We start from the raw sequence: 25,391 nt of genomic DNA, 5'->3' as shown, positions 1-25,391 counted from the left end.
GAAATGATGAGGAGTTTGTCTTCAGCCACGTGGAGAAAGGAGCATTCCAAGCAGAGGGACCAGTCTGAGCAAAGGCATTCGGGTGTAAAATTATTGCCTAGGACTGGAGTGAGGGATATGTAGCGCAACTGACAAGAGACTCCTCTTCAAGAGCAGGCCACATATCCTTTATTTCCCAGGGGGTGGACATGGGCAACCTCACAGAGGAATTGAATCACAATGAATTGAAGAAAGTAAAAGCTCCTGAAGTTGGCAGTTTCAGAAAAAGCTCCTGAAGCCTATTATAATTAATAGGCTTAGGCTCATCCTACTAGTCCTCACTTAGACTCATTCTCATGTAGAAACAAAACGTGATTAATCACCTCAGTAAGTGCAATTTCCAAAAACATCCAGGGAAATCTAGGGTCCAGGTGCAGGACCTTTCCAATCTGAGTTGGATTTTGCCTCCAGGAGAGAGCATGGGTACCAGCCAGCATTTTCATCATCTAAGGGTCAGGTGCCTTGAAGTGTCTGCTGGCACCCAGGGTAGAGCCCCCCAGCTTGCTGTCACAGGACACAGCTGCTCCCTTCCTGGCCAGGTAGCTGGCCTCCCTCCCAGAATGGGACTTGAAGCTGGGCGGGCTGCTTGGGGGCTGCAGAGGAAGAAGGGGGCCGCCGGCAAACCTGCTGACTCAGGCTCCACGAGGGAGCAAGTAACACTGGACTCCTTTCGGCACTCCGAGAATGGGGTGGGGGCCTCTTCAAAGGATTTCCCACCCTTCCCAGTGCTTGTCCCTGCTCTCGGTCCGTTTTCTGCTAAGATTTGGGGATTTTCAGGCCTGGAGGGAAAGTCCCTTGGGACGATCACAGAGCGCTAGCACTGCATCAGCCTGGAGAGCGCGGAAGGAAAGGGTCGGTCCGCAGAGGGCGCGGGGAAGGCAGGGTGGGGACACGGTGGAGCCCGCGCTCGTTTGCTGAAGGCTTGGAAGTGCAGCGCAGAAGACAGAGGGTGACTAGGAAGACGCGCGAGCGGGGCTGGACGGCCGGCGGGTGGGGGAGGGGAGGCGGGGGAAGGCGGCTGAGTGGGCCTCTGGAGTGTGTGTGTCTGTGTCAGTGCGTGTGTGTGTGTGTATGTGTGTGTCTGGCGCCTGGCCAGGGTGATTTCCCATAAACCACATGCCCCCAAGTCCTCTCTTAAAAGGCTGTGCCGAGGGCTGGCCAGTGAGGCTCGGCCCGGGGAAAGTGAAAGTTTGCCTGGGTCCTCTCGGCGCCAGAGCCGCTCTCCGCATCCCGGGACAGCGGCGCGGCCCTCGGCCGTGGCGCCCACTCCGCAGCAGCCAGCGAGCGAGCGAGCGAGCGAGCGAGCGAGGGCGGCCGACGCGCCCGGCCGGGACCCAGCTGCCCGTATGACCGCGCCGGGCGCCGCCGGGCGCTGCCCTCCCACGGTAAGCGGCGGCCGCGGCGCTGGGCCCGGGACGGGCTGGGGCGGGGGCTCGGCGGCCAGGCGGCCGGGAGCGGCCCCTCGGAGCCGACAGCCTGGGCGCGCCGGCTGTACTGGCCCGGCGTTCCCGCCGCGGACGAACCGCCTTTGCGCAAGGACTGGGCCCTGGCGCCAGGGCGGAGGCCGGTGGCGGCCCTGCAGCTGCACCGGGACCTCCAGGCTTCCCTGGGAAACGGAGGGCTGCTCACCCCATTGCACGGAGGGGAACACTGAGCCACCTGCCGGCAGGAGCCCCCGCTCAGCCAGGGTGCCCTGCCTCTCTCCCTACCCGCCACCACCAAGGCACGGGCGGAGTGGCTGTGCGCTGAGTGTGTGCCTTCCCCGGTGGGCACCTTCCTCATCGGCCACACACGTGCTTCCAAGGCCCTGCTGGGGAGTGGGCGCTTCTGGGCAGGGAAAGTTCAGGGGGTCAACCAGCTTATAGAACGCCAGGGACTTGCTGGCAGAGGGACGGAGAGGGGCAAGCCAGTGCTTGTTCCAGCCCACAGGCAGGAGCTACGGAGGACTTGGGTGGCTGTTTGGGGGGTGGGGTGGGGGACGGCAACAGCCGGCAAACAGCCCCCCGCCCGGGGCTGCTTGGGGCTAGCTCAGAATCTCTTTTTCTTGCAAATTCTGGTTTCATCGGTTGGGGAGATTCTGGGCTTTATGGTGGTTTATGGTGGTTTGCAGTGCTTGAGGAAAATGCAAAGAGGGATTGGTGTCCAGGGGCAGGGTCTGCTCCTGACTGCATAGGGGACGCCCTGCCCCAACTGTGGCAGTAGCAGATGCAGCCATAGAAAGTGAGGGTGGCACTGTTCATGACCAGTCAGTGGGCTCATAATAGATTTGCTTCTGAGGAGTCTTGGAAGAAAATGAGAGGGGAAACCTGGGGGAAAAAGAGCAGACAATTATTTGGGGTTAGAGGAGAGAGGGTTGCAGGTGAGGTGAGAGAGAAAGGGAAGAGTGGGTCCACAGAAAGAAAGTGCCCCACTGAGAGAGAGGAGATAGGGTTGAGAGGGGAAGGGAGAGGGGTTAGCCATAGGCAGAAAGCAAAGCTTCAGGGCTGAAGGGGAGACCATGAGGAAAGAAGAGAAAGACAAGGGGGCTGTGTTTAGACAGGGGAAGTCCAAGGGCCCGGTTCTGCCAGGTCTCTCCAGAGGCCTTGTTGAGGGGGAAGATGAAATGGAATAGGATAGGTGGCAGAGGAGGCTGGACAGCTGGATTGAGGTGTCCTAGCATCTCTGAGCCTGCAGCAGAGATTCCTTCTGAGGGCTGCTCCCCAGGCAGAAGCCAGGGCTGGGGGTGGGAGGAAGAGGCAGTCAGAGGAGAGCCTGCCCAGCCAGATGCAAGCCAGAGTGTTAACCCCCCACTGTCTGTCCAGATCCTCCTGAGGCAGAATGGAGGCCCCAGGTCCAGGGGTATCCCCTTTGGCCACCGTCGAAGTCAGCCTCTCATGTAGTGGCTGCACTTTCCCCACACTGATGCCTGAAATATCACCAAAGCCAGACAGCCCTTGGGGTTAAGCATTGCTCCCACCTTGCTCTCCTCCAGGGAGGTTGTCTTCCTGAGCGGTCCCTTTCATCCATACCATTCACTCCAGACCTTGAGTGGCAGCCAGCCTGGGATAGATACACCGTCTAGTGGCCCAGTTTCCTCCAATCATTCCTGAACCTAAGGTTTCTGAGAACCTGGGCCATTGTTCCTACCCAGGGCAACCTCCCCAACAGAGCCTGAAGTCCCCCCAGGCCCCGTGACTGCCGTCCCCCTCTTCCACACTTTCTCTCCCTCAGATCAGCCAGGACCCTCACAGTCCCTGTGCTGAGTGCTATTAAACCATCCTTTGCCTCTTCCTTCCATGCCTCCCACCCGTCTCCTGCCATCAGCTTCTCCCCATCTTTCAAGGCCTCACTGAGGTCCCTGCTCTCTGCAGTCTCCCTGGTCACCCAGCCAGAGCTGCCTTCTCCTCCCCAGAAGAGCTCGCAAACATTTGGGCTTTTGGTGATATGCAGATTAGCACATTGTTGTGGGCTGTTTCATAGCCTCGTTGTGTTTTTCCAGTGAGCAACTTATTTGCAGTATTTGTCTCAACATCTGGATTATTGAGGCAAAACCCAGAGTCCAGGATAGTGTCAACCCTCACCCTACCCTGCCAGCATTTCCCTGAATCTGGGAGCATCAGCCTCCAGGAGGCTTGGGAGCTCTCAGGAGGCGACCTCAAGCTGGAGAAAGAAAGCCCAAGAGTCTGTCTGCTTTTGGCTGAGGAAGGAGAGACCTAGGGCCAGGGGTAGGGATGAGGAGACCTCAGTGAAGAGAAGGAAGAGAGGAAGGAAGGGGAAAGACAGGGCATCAGGAGCCAGTCCCATCACTCTGGGGCTGAGCAGCTACTGGGCCAGGTAGGTGCTGGGAGAGAAGAGGGGTCTCAGAAAACTTCCCTGCCATGATAAGAGGTAGCTGGCTGGAGGCAAAGCCTGATGGTGCTCAAATAGGCAGGTGCCAGGCAAGGGATGGCCCATTACTGGCACTGGTGCCTCTGATTAATCAGTTGGGCTCTTTTTGAAACACACACCCAGGGCTCCAAGATGTCTCTGGCAAGGGATGAGTTCCAGTGAAACTGAGTTTAATCCCACAGTTTTTCCAGTGGCAGAGCCAGATCTGCGTGGAACCAGGTGGGGGAAAATGCTGGGCCCGGGGGAGCCGTCTCTGGCTTGCCATCTGAAAGCCGGTGCATGGACATGAACTTGAGGGCAGTTCAAAAAGTGCTTGGCTCAGTGTTGATGTTGCAGAGACAGAAAAAAATGGGTAGATGCAAGTCCTGCTCTCGAGTTTCCTGTGTCATTAAAATTTAGACTGGTAGGCACACCATCTGTGTCAGCATTAGTTCAATGTGTAGTTAGGTTTGGCTGGCTTAATCTGGGAAGGCTTCTTGTAGAAGGTGACATCTGGGTTGTTTTCATGGGAGAACAAGGTTGTGCTGTGGCTGCTAGAAATCCTGGGAAAGCTGGATTTGAGGGATGCTGTATCCGGAGGTAAGGGGCAGAGCCTGTAGCATTGTAGATATGAGGCCTTTGTTTTTCTGCTGTGAGCAGGGCATGGGGATAACTGGGGAGAGTGAGACCTGGGGAGAAATGACACCCTCTCTGTCACAGACATGGCTGGGCTCCCTGCTGTTGTTGGTCTGTCTCCTGGCGAGCAGGAGTGTCACCGAGGAGGTGTCGGAGTACTGTAGCCACATGATTGGGAGTGGACACCTGCAGTCTCTGCAGCGGCTGGTGAGTGTGTGGCCATGCTGTATTCTACCTTCTCCCCACTGGGGAAGTGGAGGCAGGAGCCATGGAGCAGGTCAAAGAGAGCAGTTGCAGGCAGGAAAATAGGGCAGTGCGGGACATTGCCTGTGGTTCCCACTAGCTCTACCAGTGATACCCTTCACTAACCTTCCCAAAGTTAGGACCTCTGGTCTCCCCAGCTCTGAAGCCCTCTCTGACTCCCCTGCAGGCAGTGGATGGGGTGGGCTTCCAGCTGCTTGCCTGGGTTAGTGATTGCCCAAGAACATCAACCACTGATTCTGAAAAGGCTTCTGAGGTCTGCTGCCCCTCAGTGGGATGCCTCCTCTGGGAAGCTAGCCCAGGCGGCCTGCTGTGTCCAGATGTTGCGTCTAGCTCCTGGACTCTCATATGTGGCGCCAGTCTGGCATCAGAGCCCCACCCAGATTTGGAGGGGAAGCACTCGCCTAACTCCCAGCCTTCCACACTCACTTCCCTGGCTCTTGCCCATACCCTGAGGCTGAGATGGCCTGCTCATCTGGGCCATGAAGGAGCCTGTATCTCATTCTAATCAGGCCCATACGTGGTCCAGCCAGGCAGAATCAAGTTGCTGTCATGGCTGCTGTCCTGCTCAGTGGGAATTTACTATCCCTCTGGCCAGCCAGGCAGGGTGTGGCATCACTGGCTAAGGCCAGCTCCAGGGCCCTGAGCTTGGGGCCTGTGGGCTGTGCCTTCCGCCTCTCTTGCCCCAGCACTACTTCTCCTGCATGTAGTTGCTGTAGCAATCCAAGGTAGACCAAGAGCCCCAGCATTCTCTGAGGCTTAAAACCCAGAACTGCTGCTCTGGGGCTAAAGAGGGCTTTAAGGGCATCCAGCTCCAACCCCTACAGGTGTTCAATCCCCAGAGCTTGTCCAGCCTCTGCTTGAATTCCTACCATGACAGGGGGCTCACTACCTCCCAGGGAAGATTATATCCTATATTCTCCTATAGACATCTCTTCCTTAAAACAAACGGGCATTTGTCGGATTTCCTGGGGTGGTAGAAGGAAAGAAGAGACTTCTTGTTCTTCTACAGCCTTCCCCTGGGCATCTGGAAGGCATTGATATTCTCCTAGACTTGACTCTGTCTTTCCACGTGTGGTTGGCAGGGATGAAGTTCAAACCCCAATCCACTCAGAAGCTAAGGTCCCCGTTCTGAAGAAGGCTGAAGCCTGAGTTGAGCTGTAGGTTACCCTGCAATCGTTGGCCTGCTCTCTCTTACAGATTGACAGTCAGATGGAGACCTCGTGCCAAATTACCTTTGAGTTTGTAGACCAGGAACAGTTGGTGAGTGATGGCTGTTTACAAAATCCGTGCACCAGCCTGCATGCAACTCCCAGGGTGGGTTGTGTGGGGGGAGCATGAAAGCAGCAGAATGCCTACCGCTGGAAAGGGTGAGAGTGTGAGGATCCATGGGTGCTCAACTCTGGGGTGCCAGGATCCAGGGCTCAAGTCCCCTGATGTTCCCTTCTCCTGGCCTGATACATAACAAGCGCTCACTAGGTACCAAGCACTTTGCTAATTTAGTTCTGACAGTACCACTGTGTGGTACACAAATACAGTTTATTATCCACAGAGAGGTGAAAAGAGCATAGCTAGTAGGTGCTACAGGCCTGATTTGAATCCAGGAAGGTTGGCTGTAGGGCTTGAGGCAAATCAATACTTCTTCCAGGTCACATGCTTTGCTTAAGGATGTCACTTCTCTTCACCAGGCCAACCAGCAGGCAGGGAGGCAGTCCAGCCCTTCCTGGACTTGCCCCACACCCAACCAGCCACTAAGTGCTGCTGGTTCTGCCTCTCAGCATCTCTGGGTTCTGTCTCCTCCATCCCCACCTTCACCCCTCAATCAGTTGCTTGGACAATTTCAAGAGCCTCCTAACTGGTCTCCCTGCTTCTAGTTCACTCCTCACCTTACCACCAGGGGAAATTTTCTGAAACGCCAACCTGCTGCCTTTACCTCCCTCTCCCAAAAACATCAGGGCCCCCATCACTCCAGAAGAAAGCCAAGGCTGTCTAGTCTGGGTTACACCAGGTCTAGCCATTCTCTACCACACAAACCTGTATACCACCTCCCCATTCCCTGCTCCTTCCTGCCTCCCATCTTTGCACAAGCTCTTCCCAACAACTGTCATGCCTTTCCACCTGCCCCCCAATCATTATTCCACATCTATTTATCTTTATGCCTCATGCAAAACTGCCTTGATACCCAGAAGTTGCCCCTGTCTCTGAGCTTCCACACATCTGACCCATATGCACCTCTGTTAGGACTGGAGATCACCTCATGGTCCAAAGAATAGCCTCAGTATTTTATTCACTCACTTGCTTGCTCTAGCACTCATGCCTGAACTAGAATTTGCTAGGAACCTACTGGACTAGGTGCTGGGGGTAGAGAGCTAAAGCAGAGTGGGTCTTCAAGGCAACTACCATCTCTTTAGGGAGACAAAACAGAAGTTATTCTTTGGACCATGAGATAGTCTTCAGCACCCCTATGTCCTGGAGGATTTGAAGGGGCCATATGGTAAAAGATTTTTGTGAAAGCAAGCCAAGAGGAAGACAGAAAGAAAGGCAGGGGAAGGTTCCCTGGAGCCCACCTTCCCTATGTACATCCATCATGATTAAAGCCTCATATTGCAGAAACCCATAGAACTCTCTAATCAGAATCCACATTTCCTTCACTCTAGCCGAGTCTCCAGTAGCGCTAGATCCCAAAGAGAGAAAGACAGGCAAGCTGAGGGCGGCATTCTCCTTGTTGCTGCCATGGTGTAGTCCCTCCCCTGGGGGAAGGGGGAGAGCAAGCTGCAACCGTCCATCTGCCTGGGGTTGGGGGTTCCCAGGCCACAATGGCCAGGCCATAAGCTCCAGGTTCCTGTTTTTCAGAAAGATCCGGTGTGCTACCTTAAGAAGGCATTTCTCCTGGTACAAGACATAATGGAGGACACCATGCGCTTCAGAGATAACACCCCCAATGCCATCGCCATTGTGCAGCTGCAGGAACTCTCTTTGAGGCTGAAGAGCTGCTTCACCAAGGATTATGAAGAGCATGACAAGGTAGGAAGCCCTGAGGCCTGGAGCACTGAGTGAGGGCAGAGGGTGGCTGTGGAGGCGCCGCTCCATCCACAGGCACAGAGTACATTCGCTCACCTTGCCTGACGCCATTGCTTGCTCGCTCTCCTTCCTTTGTCATCCCACAAACCTTTACCACGCAGGAGGCACGAGGGATCATGCTGGGCCCTGACGATGTCATCATGAGCAACAAATACATGGTCCCACCCCATGCAGCTTATAGTCAAGTGAGCTTGGCAGCTGTTAAACAAACCATGACAGCAGTAAATAGAATTACAAACTATAAGGACTGTTCATTCCAACAGCAAGCAGTTATTGTGTGTCTATTGTGTACCAGATACTGTTCTAGACACCAGGAAACAGCTGTGATCAAAACAGACAAAAATCCCCACATTCCTGGAACTTACATTTGGGGGCGGTGGTAGTGGTGGTGAGACAGTTAACAAAATATGTAAGTAAAATATACAATATGTAGCATGGCAATAACAGCATTGGAGAAGAGTAAACCAGGGATGAGACGAGCCGAAGGAGGTGGAGGAGTGAGCTGGGAACAAGAACCTGAAGGGCTCAAGGAGAGCAACAGGGAACTCAGACTTCCATGGAGTTGGGGAAGCAGAGACAAGAAAGGCTTCTGAGTAAGCAAATATTGATTTGAGCTCCAAAGATGAGTAAGAGTTGAAAACGGTAAGGCTAGAAGAACATTCTGGAACAGGAAAAGCTATGCACAAAGCCCTAAGGTAAACAAACAGGAAAGTGCACATTCAGGGACCCAAAGGGTTATCAGCATGGCCAGAGCATGGGAAGTGAAGGAGGGGGAGGAGAGAAGGCAGGAGCCAGATCACGTGTGGTTTTAGAGATGTGGGATTTTGTCTTAAGGGTGAGGGAAGCCGTCATGAACAGGCATGTGGCTTAATCTCATGTTTTAAGACTGACCTGGTTGCTGTGTGGAGGATAGACCATAGGGGGCAGGAATGGAGGCTGGGAGACCAGCAGAAGGTGCGAGTCCAGGCTAGACACATTGGTGGCTTGGACCAGGGTGGGACAGTGAAGGTGGAGGCAAGTGGACTGGACATGTTCCCGTGGATTTGGGGGCAGAATCAACAAGACTTGGTACGTGCAGTGGATGTGAGAAGCTGAGGGAAAGAAAAAGCCAAGGATGGTTTTTGTCTTGAGCACCTGGATATTCCAATGATGCTGAAATGGGGATGATCCATGGGCAGAGCAGGTTTGAGGGAAGACAGTTCAGTCTGGGGCACAGCAGACGTGAGGTGCTCATGAAATGGTGAGTGGAGACATCGAGCAGGCAGCTAGGTGTGCGGGTCTTGAGTGTGACCGGCAATGCACAGACCTATGAGGCGTGGGGGTTCGGCTTATCTGTGAAGCCATGGGACTGGACAGCACTGCCACTGTGAGAAGAGAAGCAGGCCCAGGAACCCAGCATTTGGAGGGCAAGCAGAGGACGGGGGACCTGGCAAGGGGCAGCCTGAAGGTGGGAGGAAAAGAGGGAGAGTGCAGAGTTGAGGCACTGCATTCCAATATGGAAAAAGGGATGGAACTTCGTAAAAGAGGGTTGAGAAATCAAGCAAGGTGAGGGCTAAAATTGTCCATTGGATTTGGCAACGTGTCACAGGTGCCGGATCAGGGTGAATACAAAGAGAGGAAGTAGAGACACCACTGTGGAAGAACTTGGATCCGAATGGGGGCAGGAAAAGAGATGCAGCTGGAGGGAGTGTGTGATTGAGGGAGGACTTTTTGTTCTGTTTTTGTTATCGTTGTTGTTTTGAGACAGGGTCTCATTCTGTCACTCAAGCTGAAGTTCAGCGGCGCAGTCACGACTCACTGCAGCCCCAACCTCCCAGGCTCAATTGATCCTCTGACTTCAGTCTCCTGAGTAGCTGGGACAACAGGCACACCCCACTATGCCCAGCTATTTTTTGTAGAGATAGGGTTTCACAATGTTGCCCAGGCTGCACTCAAACTCCCAGGCTCAAGCGATCTGTCTGCCTTGGCCTCCCAGAATGCTGGGATTACAAATGTGAGTTACTGTGCCTGGCCAGGAAAACATTTTTAATAAGAGAGGTATTAAATCTGTGGTTTTCCAACATTAAGATTCCTAAGAATCACTTGGGGAATGTGTTGAAAATGCATATTCCTAGGACACACCCCTAGAGAGTCTGACACACTGGATTTAAGAGTGGCTCCAGGGCTGGGCGCGGTGGCTCATGCCTCTAATCCTGGCACTTTGGAAGGCCAAGACAGGTGGATCACCTGAGGTCAGGAGTTCAAGACCAGCCTGCCCAACAGGGCGAAACCCCATCTCTACTAAAAATACAAAAATTAGCGGGGGGTGGTGGCGCATGCCTGTAATGCCAGCTACTCGGGAGGCTGAGGCAGTAGAATCGCTTGAACCAGGGTGGCGGAGGTTGCAGTGAGCCGAGATCGAAACTCCATCTCAAAATAAATAAATAAATAAAAGACTGACTCCAGGAATCTGCATCTTAAGCAGCTATCCCACTAATGATTATGACCGCCTTGGATATTCACCTGTAGACTGGTGTGAATGCTGAGGGGCAGGCTCCAGGAGAGACGGTGGCTGAAGCTGGAGGAGATAGCTCCCAGCAAGTCTCCGGAGAAGACAGTGGGAGGGATTCGGAGCTCCTGAGGGAGAGTGAGAGTGAGACTCCATCTCAAAAAAAAAAAAAAAAAATGTTTACCAGATAGACGTATGAATGAAAAGACTGGGCTCAGCTCCATCACTCACCAGCTAGGTGGCAGTGACCAAATAAACTGCCAGAGTCTCACTCTGTCTCCCAGGCTGGAGTGCAGTGGTGCCATCTCAGCTCACTGCAACCTCTGCCTCCTGGGTTCAAGTGATTCTCCTGCCTCAACCTCCCGAGTAGCTGGGATTACAGGCACACACCACCATGCCCAGCTAATTTTTGTCTTTTTAGCTGGGATTACAGGCACGTGCCTCCATGCCTGGCTAATTTTTATCTTTTTAGTAAAGACAGGGTTTTACCATGTTGGTCAGGCTGATCTCGAACTCCTGACCTCGTGATCAGCCTGCCTCAGCCTCCCAACATGCTGGGATTACAGGCGTGAGCCACTGCGCCCGGCCTATCTGGTAAACATTTCTTAAGGGCTGACTGTGCACAGGCCCGGGGGGATGTGGCGATGCCTTCCAGGACTTCACAGCCTAGAAAAGCCCATGTTTCTTCCCTGTGAAGCTCAGTTGAAGGAAAAACTTGGGATCTGTGATTCAGTGGCAGTTAGGCCCTGGATGAAGCTGTGAGCATGCATGGCATGGCCTTGTGTGAAAGGAGAGGTGGGCCCGGGAGTGAACCCTGAGGGATGGCAGCATTTGGACATCAGGAGGAGAAGGGGAGCTTGGTAAGGAGACAGAAAGAGCAGCTTGAGAGGTGGGAGAAGACCCAGGATGATGCAGCTTCTCAGAGCTCCAGTGGGTGCAGGAAGCCGGGGCCCCTTGAGCAGCACAGAAGACAGGGCTGGGACCTCCTCAGCCCTCCCTCCAAGACACACCAATGCCAGCAAAGGACCCACATGCCTGGTGGCTGCCCTGTTCCCTTCTCCACACCACAGCTCAATGATTTTTCTCAAACTCAACTCTTACCATGCCACCGCCCACGCCTAATACCCCTTCAGATGTTTTCCCTTTGCTCTGTGGACAAAACTAAAAGTTCTGGTCTTGGCCCACGAGGCCCTCAAGACCTGGCCCTTGCTAACTTCTCTCCATTTGCATCTCTTGCCACGCTTCTCCTAGATGGTAGTGCTGCAGCCACACCAGCCTTCTTTTAGTCTTTGGGCTTTTCATGCATTTTCTTGCCTCAGGTCTTTTGTACAGTCTGTTCTTGCAGCCTGGACAGCTCTCTGGAATCCCATCTCTTTCCTGGTTTCTCTTGCTCATCTTTTAGTTGATTAGTTGGGGAAATTCTCCCTGAACACTTGTTTAGTTCCCCTTGTTGCACACCATTGGATGGCCCAGTACTTATTCATAGGACTCATTGCACTTGTAACAATGTGTTTAGTCCCTGCTGGATTGCTGGACTCGGTATCCAACTCAGCCAGGAACCACCTCTCTCTTGTTCATTGCATGATTCCCAGGTAATTAACATATGCCTGGCACATAAACGTATGTTGAATGGGTCTGTGAATAAATGACATATCTCATAACCTCAGGACTCATTCTGCTGCAAACCAGGGGAAAGGGGAGGGAGGAAACAAAAGGGAAAAAGAAGACAGATGTGAGAAAGGCCAAGGGAATTGGACAAATAAGATGGAGACATGGGGCCAATGGTCATGCTCACAAAAGGAGGCCCTGATCTCCTTCCAGGCCTGCATCCGAACTTTCTATGAGACACCTCTCCAGTTGCTGGAGAAGGTCAAGAATGTCTTTAATGAAACAAAGAATCTCCTTGACAAGGACTGGAATATTTTCAGCAAGAACTGCAACAACAGCTTTGCTGAATGCTCCAGCCAAGGTAAGCATGGCAGGGGCCAGCAAGTGTGTGGGGGCGGTAGCATATGGAATGGGGATTGGGAGGTGAGATGTGAAGCTGGGGGGACCCCTGGGGAGGCAGCCTGGCTGCTACTCGTGTTCCTGTGTGCATGAGTGTGCTTGTTCCGTGTACATATGTGGCTTCACGTACCTCTGGTCCTGGGCACATGTCTTTTCTGACATGTGTGTGCATGCACACCTACATATGTCTGCATGTGGCAGCGTCAAGAAGGATCACTCTGGTGCCTTGAGATTAGGGAGTGGAAATGGGAGTCTGTCTTGGGAGCCCTGTAGGTGTGGAAGCTTTCCCCACTGGCTCTGCAGGCTGGCTGAACGTGTGGGGGGTTCTGTGGAGACAGCTGACACCCATCTGGGAGTCAGGGCCCTTGCTCCAGGAGCTCTGCTGAGAATCACCATGATACCCTGGCTCCAGAAGTCCCCAGGATGCCTTGGGTGTTTCCTCAAGGGACAAGGCTGGATTTGAAGTCTGAGCATCATTGGAACTCCCAGGGCTGGCTCAGCTGCATACATGTGTACCCTGCGTGTTCTCGTCTCTGCGTCTCGTGCCACACGTGCCCTCCTACATTCAACCTTGCTTCCCAAGGCAGGGCCTAGGGCCCTGCAACCTGCCAGTGGCCAAGTCCAGTCTCGTTGCTTCAATCCCAAGGCCTCAAGCCTTGGCTGCATTCTAGCCCCAGCCTGTTCCTGCCTGTGGCTGTGGCTGTGGCTGTGTGGCTCCTGGCTGTGCATGAAACCAGTGTCTCTGGGACTTGAAGTTGTCTTGTATTGGTCTGGAAGGCAACTGTTCAACCTCCTGACCTGGCTGCTGCTCACCCCTAGCTTGGCCTGTGGCCAGTGGGAACCCCTGCATGGGCTGTTCTCTTATCTTCCTTCTCCCCAACCCCCAGTGTGTGCATCTCAACCCTGCTCTTTGTCACTGCTCATGAGACCCTGCATACGGCACCTTCCCTGTGTCATGAGCACCCACTCTAGTCCCATCCTCTTCTCAGCCCCAGGGCTGAGCTAGGAGATGAGGGCCCCCCAGACTCACATTCCCCTCTCACCCCGCTCTGGGAAAGCTGTGCTGGAGGCTAGTGACTCTATCTCCTCCCCATCTTTCTCTCTCCCTCTCTCTGTGGTTCTTTCAGATGTGGTGACCAAGCCTGATTGCAACTGCCTGTACCCCAAAGCCATCCCTAGCAGTGACCCGGCCTCTGTCTCCCCTCATCAGCCCCTCGCCCCCTCCATGGCCCCTGTGGCTGGCTTGACCTGGGAGGACTCTGAGGGAACTGAGGGCAGCTCCCTCTTGCCTGGTGAGCAGCCCCTGCACATGGTGGATCCAGGCAGTGCCAAGCAGCGGCCACCCAGGAGCACCTGCCAGAGCCTTGAGCCGCCAGAGACCCCAGTTGTCAAGGACAGCACCATCGGTGGCTCACCACAGCCTCGCCCCTCTGTCGGGGCCTTCGACCCCGGGATGGAGGATGTTCTCGACTCTGCAATGGGCACTAATTGGGTCCCAGAAGAAGCCTCTGGAGAGGCCAGTGAGATTCCCGTACCCCAAGGGACAGAGCTTTCCCCCTCCAGGCCAGGAGAGGGCAGCATGCAGACAGAGCCCGCCAGACCCAGCAACTTCCTCTCAGCATCTTCTCCACTCCCTGAATCAGCAAAGGGCCAACAGCCGGCAGATGTAACTGGTACCGCCTTGCCCAGGGTGGGCCCCGTGAGGCCCACTGGCCAGGACTGGAATCACACCCCCCAGAAGACAGACCATCCATCTGCCCTGCTCAGAGACCCCCCGGAGCCAGGCTTTCCCAGGATCTCATCACCGCGCCCCCAAGGCCTCAGCAACCCCTCCACCCTCTCTGCTCAGCCACAGCTTTCCAGAAGCCACTCCTCGGGCAGCGTGCTGCCCCTTGGGGAGCTGGAGGGCAGGAGGAGTACCAGGGATCGGAGGAGCCCTTCAGAGCCAGAAGGAGGACCAGCAAGTGAAGGGGCAGCCAGGCCCCTGGCCCGTTTTAACTCCGTTCCTTTGACTGACACAGGCCATGAGAGGCAGCCCGAGGGATCCTCCAGCCTGCAGCTCCAGGAGTCTGTCTTCCACCTGCTGGTGCCCAGTGTCATCCTGGTCTTGCTGGCCGTCGGAGGCCTCTTGTTCTACAGGTGGAGGCGGCGGGTGAGCAGATCCCCATGAGGAAGAACAGCACGTCCCTTAGGGCAGGGGCAGAGCCTGGCAGGGGTGCAGGTGGGGGAACAGCTCGGGTGCGGCCTGAGTTCTTCAGACACAGAGAGATAGGGCCTGGCTCAGCACAGAGGATGAGAGGTGGACATGGAGGATTACTTGGAGAATTGGGAAGGCTCAAGCTATAAGGTCAATGGGAAGGGACTGGAGCAGAAGGGAGCGGGAGAGAATATTCATGGGCTGACAGCAGGATGACATCCAGACGGGCAGGGAGCTGGAGGAGGAGAGCAATGCTGTGTGAGCGTGTCAGGGCGGGTGTACACTGGGAGCTCTGCAGAGCCTGGGGCAGGAGGACCCATAGGGAACAGCCTGCAAGGGCGTGGGGAGAGGAGAGGGGACACCATCAGCAGAGAGACCTCACAAATCTCCCTTGGGCCTCTGGCTGATCCGCACTTTTGAGAAGCTGGGAGGACTCTTGCAACTCTCTCATAAATACCTGGGGCAGCCCTTACTGGGGATGGGGCCACTGCCCCCCCACACTCCCCCAGCTCCTCAGTGAGGTGCTCTTTCCTGTCCTCAGAGCCGTCAAGAGCCTCAGAGAGCGGATTCTCCCTTGGAGCAGCCAGAGGGCAGGTGAGAGCTTGAGGTGGGGCTCTGGGAGGCACTGGGGGCCTGGCTTGGGATCTGTTTCCCCTCTTCGTGGTGGTGGGGCTCTCCTGCTTGCTCTGAGGAAATGGAGCTGCGGAACAGGATGGGGGAGAGAAGAAGGGCCTCTGTCCTTTCTCAGATATCTGGGCTTTTTCCTGATTTCTCCGTAGAGTTAGACAGTTCTGGGTCTTTTCAATCTGAGAGGGCCTAGAGCATGTCTGGGGCTTAGGGGTAAACTTACGGAGTCCCCTTATTCCCCTGCTCCTGCTGATGTCTAATGCCAGCCCTGTGCTCTGCCTGCAGCCCCCTGACTCAGGATGACAGACAGGTGGAACTGCCAGTGTAGAGGGAATTCTAAGGTAAGATTCTGATTTTGATCTCCACTCCTAAAACTTACCTATACCCTTTTCCAGTCACGCTCACCTGTTGGTGACACCAATTCCCCTGAGGCCCCCACATTGACTCCCATGCCTCTCTCCAGTTCCCTTTCCATACATCGCCAGCCAGGTCCAGCCACCCTCTCCTTTCCAGATCCTCAGCTATCCTCCTGCCCCTCCATTCCACTCACCCCCGCTGAGGCCAGGGACTATTACCTCTGCATTGGGCTTCTAGTGTTGCTGCCACCTTTGACCTCAGAGCAACTAAACCCCCCTTTTTCAAATGTGGCCTTTATAAGGTCTTTACTCTCCTGGAGAACCTTCAGTGGCTCTGTGTGGCAGCCACTGCAAGCCCTATATTCTTGGCTTGGCTGCCAAGCCCCTCAGACAGCAGCTGCTTACCAGATCACCACCCCCCCACCAGTTAACCCTCCTCCCCAGCTGAGGTCAGTTCTGCTTCCTTGCTTTTAGGATCATGTTGACATAGAACCTGAGTCTTGGAAGGGCTCTCAGGGGTCATTTGGCCCTGGTTCCCACCCCAAAGGGACTGCCCTTCTCCATGTCCCCAACAGGGAGCCAGCCAGCTGGCTGTCACACACTCGCAGATCCAGGCCAGCTCCCTGCCTAGCCACGGCCCATGCCATCTTCCAGTCAGACTGGGAGAAACGTCTTCCTCATGCGAGGCAAAACTGGCTTCCCTGCCCCCTCCATACTGCTCCTCCCTCCTGTTCTCATGAAAACCCTCAGATATTTCAAGTCAGGTATCCATGTCCCCTTTGAGAATTCTCTAAGCTAAGTATGGCCAAGTCCCTCAAACGTTCCTTATATGATATGGTTTTCAGACCCCTCACCATCCTGGACACACTCGTTTGTCAATGTCCCTCTGAAAATGTGGCGCCCAGCCCCGGACACAGTACTCCAGATGTTGTCTGACCAGCTCAGAGAGAGTACAGTGGGACTGTTACCTTCCTTGATATGGACAGTATTCTTCTATTTGTGCAGATTAAGATTGCATTAGTTTTTCTCTTAACAACTGCATCATACTGTTGTCATATATTGAGCTTGTGGTCTATTAAAACCCCTAGTTCCATTTCCCATAAACCTCTGTCAAGCCAGACCATCTCTACCCTGTACTTGGACAACTTAACTTTTTTAACCAAAGTGCAGTTTATATTCACCTTTGTTAAAGCCACCTTGTTGGTTTCTGCCCATCACCTGAACCTATTGAAGTTGTTTGAAATCCTAATTCTGTCATCCCTGTAGCCCTCCCAATTGTGCCTCCTGCACATTGACGAGTGCCTGCTGTTGTCTTTGCCCATGTTGTTGATGTAGCTGTGACCCTATTGTTCCTCACCCCTGCCCCCCACAACCCCAGCTGGCCCACCTCTTCCCCTTCCCACCCAAGCCCACAGCCAGCCCATCAGGAAGCCTTCCTGGCTTCTCCACAACCTTCTGACTGCTCCTTTCAGTCACGCCCCTCCTGCTCTTTTGTATTTGGCTAATAGTATATCAATTTGCACTTATTTGGATGTTGTTTTCATATTTTTAAAAATCTCATTTTATATGTATTGTACATTCCACATCCCTAAGATTGTAAGCCCCTTGAGGGCAGGGACTGTCTTCCACTTTTTTTGTGTTTCTTTTTCCATCCTGGGTTCTACTAAGAGAGAGCCTCTCCACATTTGCCAAACATGCAATAAATGTTGACTGACTGGCTTCAGGGCTGACTCATGGACTGACCCTGGCCAGCTGTCTCTAACTGACCAGCCTCTAGCTGACCAGTTAACCAGCTAACTGACTGACTCTGACTGACTGGCTGACCAGCTGGCTGGGTGAATGACTAACCAACCAACTATCTTGGTAACTGCCTAACTGACCAGCTGTTGCTTGGGGAGCCCATTGAGCAACTGACTAGCTGATTGCCTGACTAATTGGCTGGTTGGCTGACTAGCTGGGGTGACCCAGTCAAGTTTCCAGTCACACCCTTTACCAAGTGCAAGCCAGTGCCGCAGGGCTCTACCATGTGTGGAGTGACAGGTCTGGGCCCCTTCTAGAGAGATAGGGAATTTGGCAAATGCTCAAAACCAGGGGAACCTATTTAGACAAGAGCCAGCAGTAACAACCTATCCGGAATCCTGGGGCCTACCTTGTCAGTGGGGTGGGCTAAGATGGGTGAGTGGGTCAGCTGGGGCACTGGCAAGACTGTGAAGTGACCCAGGCCTTCTCAGAACTGGTTGCTGGTGGCTAAGTGCCACAACACCCTTCCCACTGGTCGCCTGTCCCCATACCCCTCGCCGTGGTCTTGGCCCTCTGTCCCACCCCTCTTCACGCCCACCCTCCTTTCCCCACTTGCTTATTCTCAGGCCCATCCCAAGCTTTCCTCTTCCCCCTCAAGATTTCACTTGGAGAGGGAATCCGGGGCAGGGGCTACATCCAGACCCCACTTGGCCCAGCAGGTCCAGCCCTGAGGTGGTCTCCAGGCCAGGCACCAGTGGCCTTGGAGAGATTGAGTGCCAGCCCCTAGAGTGACTGCTGCTGTGATTTGAGAAGTGAGAGAGGGAAACATAGAGGCAGAGACTGAGATAGGGACTCAGAGCCACAGAAAATGCAGACACCAGCACCTCAGCCCTAAGCAGCTAGGAGATGGGGCAGCAGGCTGGAACTCACCCACTGGGTCCTTCTTCCCTCCTGGGCCCTAGCTGGGCCTGTGGCCTGGCTGTACCCAGCATGGCTCATGTCCAGTTTATGGTTCCCCTTCTTTCCCTCTAGAGCATGGGAATGGGCAGGGAGCCAGAGGCTGTGTGGTTCCATCTTCCCTCCTTACCCAGTAGGGCCTATGGATGTTAGGGAGGGAGGCTCCACACAAGGTCCGAAGTCAAACTGTTGGATGGGGTCCAGGGGATTTCTGTTCTGGGAACAAAGCGTCCTGAGGATGCTGGGCAAGAGGACAAGGATGGGGGTGGAGGGGGAGAGGACAAGGCCCTGACTCCCATGGATGATGCTGGAGGCAAGGCCCTCGGCCCATCCAGGAGGGGCTGGGTTGCTTAGGGGTCGCGTGCCAAACGACTGTGGGAATTTCCTTGTCCTGGCACTGCCTCTAGACTTTTCCTCTCTGGCCCAAGTTCTTCCTGTTCAGCTAGCTCTGCCCTACTGTCTTGAACATCATATGTGATGCCCCTCTGATGAATGCTGTGGAGGTGGAAATGAAAGATTCTTCTTTGCTAGTGTTAGCAGGAATCACCCTTTGTTCACTGGACCAAGGCCAATGAGATGACCTTGCCTGAGGAGGGGTCCAAAGACATTCAAGTGCCCGCTTCGCTCCTCGTCAGAGCCCTCTGCTTGAGCAGTAACCCCACTTCCCAGCCCTGCCCAGACCTCTCCCGGGCCCCGTTATCTTCCACTGAGGCCCTGATTCCCCAGGAGGAGGTAGGAGGTGAGGCCAGTTTGGCCAGAGGCCTGGGCTGGTGCCAGAGAAAGCTGCCTGGTCTCTCTGTGGTGTCTGGAAAGGCCAGGGAAGGGAGGAAAGGAAGTCCCGCCTGCAGCACCGCCGGCAGCCCACAGGAATGCCACACCTCCCAATCCATGTCCTCAACGACCCTCCCCGCACTCCCACTCTGCTGACTAGCCTTTCCTTCTCTCCCACAGCTGGACGCACAGGACAGTCTCTCCGTGGGAGGAGACATTATGGGGCGTCCACCACCACCCCTTCCCTGGCCATCCTCCTGGAATGTGGTCTGCCCCCCACCAGAGCTCCTGCCTGCCAGGACTGGACCAGAGCAGCCAGGCTAGGGCCCCTGTGTCTCAACTCGCAGACCCTTGACTGAATGAGAGAGGCCAGAGGATGCTCCCCATGCTGCCACTATTTATTGTGAGCCCTGGAGGCTCCCATGTGCTTGAGGAAGGCTGGCGAGCCCGGCTCGGGACCCTCTTCCCTCAGGGGCTGCACCCTTCTCTCACTCCCCTCCATGCTGGAACCCAGGCCAGGGACCCACCGGCCTGTGGTTTGTGGGAAAGCAGGGTGGACGCTGAGGAGTGAAAGAACCCTGCACCCAGAGGGCCTGCCTGGTGCCAAGGGATCCCAGCCTGGACAGGTGTGGACCTGTCTCCAGAGAGAGGAGCCTGAAGTTCGTGGGGCGGGACGGCGTCGGCCTGATTTCCCGTAAAGGTGTGCAGCCTGAGAGACGGGAAGAGGCCTCTGGACCTGCTGGTCTGCACTGACAGCCTGAAGGGTCTACACCCTCGGCTCACCTAAGTGCCCTGTACTGGTTGCCAGGCGCAGAGGGGAGGCCAGCCCTGCCCTCAGGACCTGCCTGACCTGCCAGTGATGCCAAGAGGGGGATCAAGCACTGGCCTCTGCCCCTCCTCCTTCCAGCACCCGCCAGAGCTTCTCCAGGAGGCCAAGCAGAGGCTCCCCTCATGAAGGAAGCCATTGCACTGTGAACACTGTACCTGCCTGCTGAACAGCCTGCCCCCGTCCATCCATGAGCCAGCATCCGTCCGTCCTCCACTCTCCAGCCTCTCCCCAGCCTCCTGCACTGAGCTGGCCTCACCAGTCGACTGAGGGAGCCCCTCAGCCCTGACCTTCTCCTGACCTGGCCTTTGACTCCCCGGGGTGGAGTGGGGTGGGAGAACCTCCTGGGCCACCAGCCAGAGCCGGTCTTTAGGCTGTGTTGTTCGCCCAGGTTTCTGCATCTTGCACTTTGACATTCCCAAGAGGGAAGGGACTAGTGGGAGAGAGCAAGGGAGGGGAGGTCACAGACAGGCTGCAGGGCGAGCTCTGACTGAAGATGGGCCTTTGAAATATAGGTATGCCCCTGAGGTTGGGGGAGGGTCTGCACTCCCAAACCCCAGCCCAGTGTCCTTTCCCTGCTGCCGACAGGAACCTGGGACTGAGCGGGTTATCCCTGTCAGGAGCCCTGGACTGGGCTGCATCTCAGCCCCACCTGCATGGTACCCAGCTCCCATCCACTTCTCACCCTTCTTTCCTCCTGACCTTGGTCGGCAGTGATGACCTCCAACTCTCACCCATCCCCTCTACCATCACCTCTAACCAGGCAAGCCAGGGTGGGAGAGCAATCAGGAGAGCCAGGCCTCAGCTCCCAATGCCTGGAGGGCCTCCACTTCGTGGCCAGCCTGTGGTGGTGGCTCTGAGGCCTAGGCAACGAGCGACAGGGCTGCCAGTTGCCCCTGGGTTCCTTTGTGCTGCTGTGTGCCTCCTCTCCTGCCGCCCTTTGTCCTCCACTGAGAGACCCTGCCCTACCTGGCCGCTGGGCCCGTGACTTTCCCTTCCTGCCCAGGAAAGTGAGGGTCTGCTGGCCCCACCTTCCCTGTCCTGATGCTGACAGCTTAGGGAAGGGCAGTGAACTTGCATACGGGGCTTAGCCTTCTAGTCACAGCCTCTATATTTGATGCTAGAAAACACATATTTTTAAATGGAAGAAAAAAAAACAAACAAAAAAAAGGCATTCCCCCTTCATCCCCCTACCTTAAACATATAATATTTTAAAGGTCAAAAAAGCAATCCAACCCACTGCGGAAGCTCTTTTTGAGCACTTGGTGGCATCAGAGCAGGAGGAGCCCCAGAGCCACCTCTGGTGTCCCCCCAGGCTACCTGCTCAGGAACCCCTTCTGTTCTCTGAGAAATCGAGAGAGGACATTGGCTCACGCACTGTGAGATTTTGTTTTTATACTTGGAAGTGGTGAATTATTTTATATAAAGTCATTTAAATATCTATTTAAAAGATAGGAAGCTGCTTATATATTTAATAATAAAAGAAGTGCACAAGCTGCCATGTGAGTTGTGGGAAAGTTGCTTTTGGGGTGTGGGTGGCAAACATCAGGGTGGGTGGGCAGCAGTTGCTGGATGAACCCCAGCTCAGAGAACCTTTTTCCACAAAACACAGGGAAGGAAGGTTCTCTCCAAGTTTCAGTCTTGTTACCAAAATCTCCTGTATTATTGCTGTCCCAAACACATTCATCTGCATATCTGCTCATATTGGGCAGAAAGTGGCCAAACCTCAGGCCTGGTCACTGGCCCCTGCTCCTGCCCAGCCTAGCCCAGCCTGGGAAAATGGCTGGTTGGGCTCTGTCCAAGGGCCCCGGGGGCCTGCAAGGATAAGGCTCCTTGACTGCTGAGCCTTGCTGACCAGGGCAGAGGTTGCTGGCTAGGTCCTTGCAGGCTCTGAGGTGAATGAATCCTTTTTCCAGGCTGGGAAGTGAGTGTGGTTACCAGGGTAGAGCCAGGAGTCTGTGTGAGGGCCCTCATTTGGGCTTGACCTTCCTCCTGGAGCTGGAGAGGAGACTGAGAGTGTGGCTTTCCATGGGGAGAGGGGTGTTAGGCAGGGCCAGAGGAGTTGAAGGCCCAAACATACACCCTGGGCAAAGCTATGACAAGAGGGGCCTCCCCATCCCTGAGGGTGTGGTAGACAGCTTTGGATTAGTGGTTCCCAACACTGGTTTCTGGGAGAATCACCTGGGTGGTTTAAAAAAAAAATGCTGATCCCCAAGCCCCACCCTAGATCAACAAAATCGAATCTTAGGGGCGAGGCTCAGGCACCAGGTGTCAGAACTTTTAAAAGACATCTCAGGTGATTCCAGTGTGATCCAGGATAAGAAGTATCCAGAGCTGCACTGTCAGGTAGGGTGGCTATTTAAGTTTAAATTAATTAGAATGAAATAAAAGTAAACATTCAGTTCCTTACCTATACTATCCACATGTCAAGGGCTCAGTAACTACATGTGGCTACCATGTTGGACAGCACAGAAATACAACATTTGCATCATTCCAGAAATTCTGCTGGACAGTACTACCCCAAAGATTAGGTCCTTGGACTTAGGGACCAAGGATACAGGGCCAAGATTGGCATCAAGCAAATTTGACCAGGGGCTAGGTGTTCAGGTGTCTCAGTCACCCCTTTCTGTGCCCTCACCCCTGCCACCCTGTCCCTTATCATTTCCCTTAAGATGGCTCTTCTCTTCCCTTTCTATCAAAAGAGCTACAGAAAAGATTTTTGAAGAAACTTACATTTTATCCTTCAAGGCCTCTCTGAGAAGCCTTCCCAGCCTGACTCAAGCTCCTGAGGCCTACCCAGGTTCAATTCCTTCCTCCCTTGTGCTTCTACAGATTTGGAATTTGGAGCCTGTTTGTCTGTCTGTCCCACCAGGCCATGGTCAGTGGCAGACACTGCTACATCCCTCCTTTTATTAAAGGGGGACATGCGCCTAGTGCCTTAGTGCCTAAGAGTATCTGGCACACAGTAGGTGCTCAGTAACTGTGTGCCAAAGGTTAACACTGAAAGCATGAACAGAGGCATCATAATGCAAATTCTGACCAGACGTAATGGGTGGCCTTTTCTAGAGGCCTTATTGGTATTAGCAAATGAGATTAGTATCTAATAACTACTGTTCAATAGCCAAGCAGAAGGATTTTCAGCAGAGGAGTCTTCCTGGCTTCTGACAGAGATGGGGCTAGTTAGAGCCCTTCCTGATCACTGGGCTGTGGTGGATGGAATGTACACTTCAAAGCCTCTAAGCGAGGATTGGTGATGAGGAGAGCAAAAGACCCCTTCCCTTTAGCTGCCTCTCTGGAACCCCCAGAAAGACCTGAGAATCTCGGCAGGCCTTTCCTGGGCTTCATGTGCTGCAGGGGCTGCTTGGGAAGCATCATACCTATAGAGCAATATCCGCTTTGAATTGACAACCAGAGAACTGGCTGAGCGTGGTGGCTTACACCTGTACCCCAGCGCTTTAGGGAGGCTAAGGTGAGAGGATCACTTGAGCCAGGAGTTTGAGATCAGCCTGGGCAACGTAATGAGACCCCATTTCTACAAACAAAAAACTAGCCAGATGCGGTGGCACACACCAGTAGTCCCAGCTACATGGGAGACTGAGGTGGGAGGATAACTTGAGCCAGAAGGTTGAGGCTGCAGTCAACCCTGATCATACCACTGTACTTCAGCCTGGGAAATGAAGTAAGACCCTGTCTCAGAAACACTGAAACCCAAAAAAAAACAGAACTTAGGTTCTTGGCTTGAATCTCTCATTGGCTCTTACTGTTTGACCTTGAGTAAGTATTTAACCTCTCTGAGCCTCAGGTTTCTCCTCATCTGTAAAACTAGTTTAAGAGTACAAACCAGGTGGCTGGGTGCAGTGGCTCACACCTGTAATCCCAGCACTTTGGGAGGCCAAGGCGGGCTGATTACCTGAGGTCAGGAGTTCAAGACCAGCCTGACCAACATGGTGGAACCCCGTCTCTACTAAAAATACAAAAATTAGCTGGGCATGGTGGCGGGCACTTGTAATCCCAGCTACTCGGGAGGCTGAAGCAGGAGAATCACTTGAACCCAGGAGGCAGAAGTTGCAGTGAGCCGAGATCATGCCACTGCACTCCAGCCTGGGCAACAGAGCAAGACGCCGTCTCAAAAAAAAAAAAAAAAAAAAAAAAAGAAAGAGTGCAAACCAGGTGTACCTGGACTGCAGTTCAAATAAAATGACAAACCCAAAAGCACTTTGTGGGCTCCAAAGCGCTGCCCCTGAATCAAGTGTGTACTGATACTGTGCCCACCAGCTGGTCCAACAGTGCCCAAGCCAAACAGAGAGCTCCCCTCTGGGCAAGCCCTGGGGACCAGCATGCTACCAGGGCCTGGCTGTTCTCAGAGGAAGGTGGCAGAGCTGGGTGCTTCCCACAGGGATGAGCAGTTAGAGATCTTGTAGCTCAGGGATTTCTGGCTGACAAGAAGAGCCAGGTAGGAGACTGGAGTGGAAAGTGGCCTTGGGTTGCTACGGGTGCCGGTGAGCAGGCAGGGTCAGGAACTCTGGCTTGGACTATATAAGCAGAGGCCACGGCCAAACCCCAAACCACTATCCGGCCAGAGGCAGGAAAGTGAATCAGAGGAGACGAGGAAGAAGCCTGAGGTTAACCTCGTGCAGACTGGGCCGTGGCAAGAAAGGGGTTGGTGACAGGACTAGATGCAGGGCCTGGGTGGGTGTCCAAAGACCCCTTGAATAAGGCACTAAAGTCATTTGGTGAGGGCAGTGGCCAGGGAGCCCTGAAGAAAAAAGGCCACGTTTCCCAGTGAGCACATTTCCCCTGCCCCAGTGAAAGCCTCCTCTGCCAGAGCAGCACTTTTGTTTGCTGGTTTCCCTCTTCAGGCTCTAGGAAGGGTAGGGGAGTGACCAGGCTCTGCTCCTGAATGCTGGGACTGCTGAGGGAGCAAGTGGACCACACTAGCTTGGAAAGCCCCATGGTGAAGCGGCTGGACCACAGGAAAGCCCACAGGTTGACCCCTATGGCACCATCTAGAGTCCATACTGACTCAGCTCCACTACTGGGTGGCTGAGTCAGAAGAGGCTGTGGATCGGGGCAGTGGAGAAGGCTGGGTCAGGCAGTTGTTGAGTGAATTCCTGGAGGAGGGCTAAGGGAGAACCCCAAGTTGGACTTTAGCCTCTCTGGTCCACAGGCCCCGCCCTTGCTCTGAAGTCTTGGACACCTTCCCCCAGCCACTCTGCTATTTTGTCCTCTTCATGTGTGTGCATCTAGTGAGGTCTGTGAAGGCAAGAGCCTCATCCTTATTTATTCATTTATTTCCCCATTGATTGCCACTCACTGAGGACAAAATGGTAAATAAGAGTCAGTGAAGGAGACAGGTATTAGTAAAACAATCACACAAATAAATATCTAGTCATAAAATATGAATAGAATTAGGAAGATAACCTAACAGGGAACCTGACCAGGGATGCTGGATTCTGCAGGCCTTCAGGAAGATTAAGACAAAGGAAGCCATATAAGGGTTACAGGCAGTGAGGCACGTTCTGTTCCTCCTTCCTTGTCCAAGACTGTCAACAAGATCGA

The 25,391-nt window shown here is 54.2% G+C and overlaps 1 protein-coding gene across 4 annotated transcripts; it reads left to right on the top strand.

Moving 5' to 3' along the window:
- Nucleotides 1–904: 904 nt before the first annotated feature.
- Nucleotides 905–21,331, top strand: CSF1 (colony stimulating factor 1). Of its 4 annotated transcripts, none has more exons than XM_024257499.3 (9): nucleotides 905–1,424; nucleotides 4,606–4,728; nucleotides 5,983–6,045; nucleotides 7,636–7,806; nucleotides 12,173–12,320; nucleotides 13,486–14,510; nucleotides 15,097–15,149; nucleotides 15,468–15,523; nucleotides 19,187–21,331. In XM_024257499.3, the coding sequence occupies exons 1-8, from the start codon at nucleotides 1,386–1,388 to the stop codon at nucleotides 15,508–15,510; spliced, it is 1,665 nt and encodes a 554-aa protein (XP_024113267.2). In that variant the 5' UTR covers nucleotides 905–1,385; the 3' UTR covers nucleotides 15,511–15,523; nucleotides 19,187–21,331. The 4 variants fall into 4 exon arrangements, with proteins under 4 accessions (XP_024113267.2, XP_024113270.2, XP_063584355.1 ...); XM_024257502.3 differs by having other exon boundaries at nucleotides 969–1,424; nucleotides 16,384–21,331; XM_063728285.1 differs by having other exon boundaries at nucleotides 982–1,424; nucleotides 14,380–14,510.
- The last annotated feature ends 4,060 nt before the right edge of the window (nucleotides 21,332–25,391 follow it).

Source organism: Pongo abelii, chromosome 1, assembly GCF_028885655.2.
Source record: "Pongo abelii isolate AG06213 chromosome 1, NHGRI_mPonAbe1-v2.0_pri, whole genome shotgun sequence".
Lineage (NCBI taxonomy): Eukaryota > Metazoa > Chordata > Mammalia > Primates > Hominidae > Pongo > Pongo abelii.
Note: the sequence above shows the minus strand (reverse complement) of the source record. Positions and strands in the feature narration are given on the sequence as shown.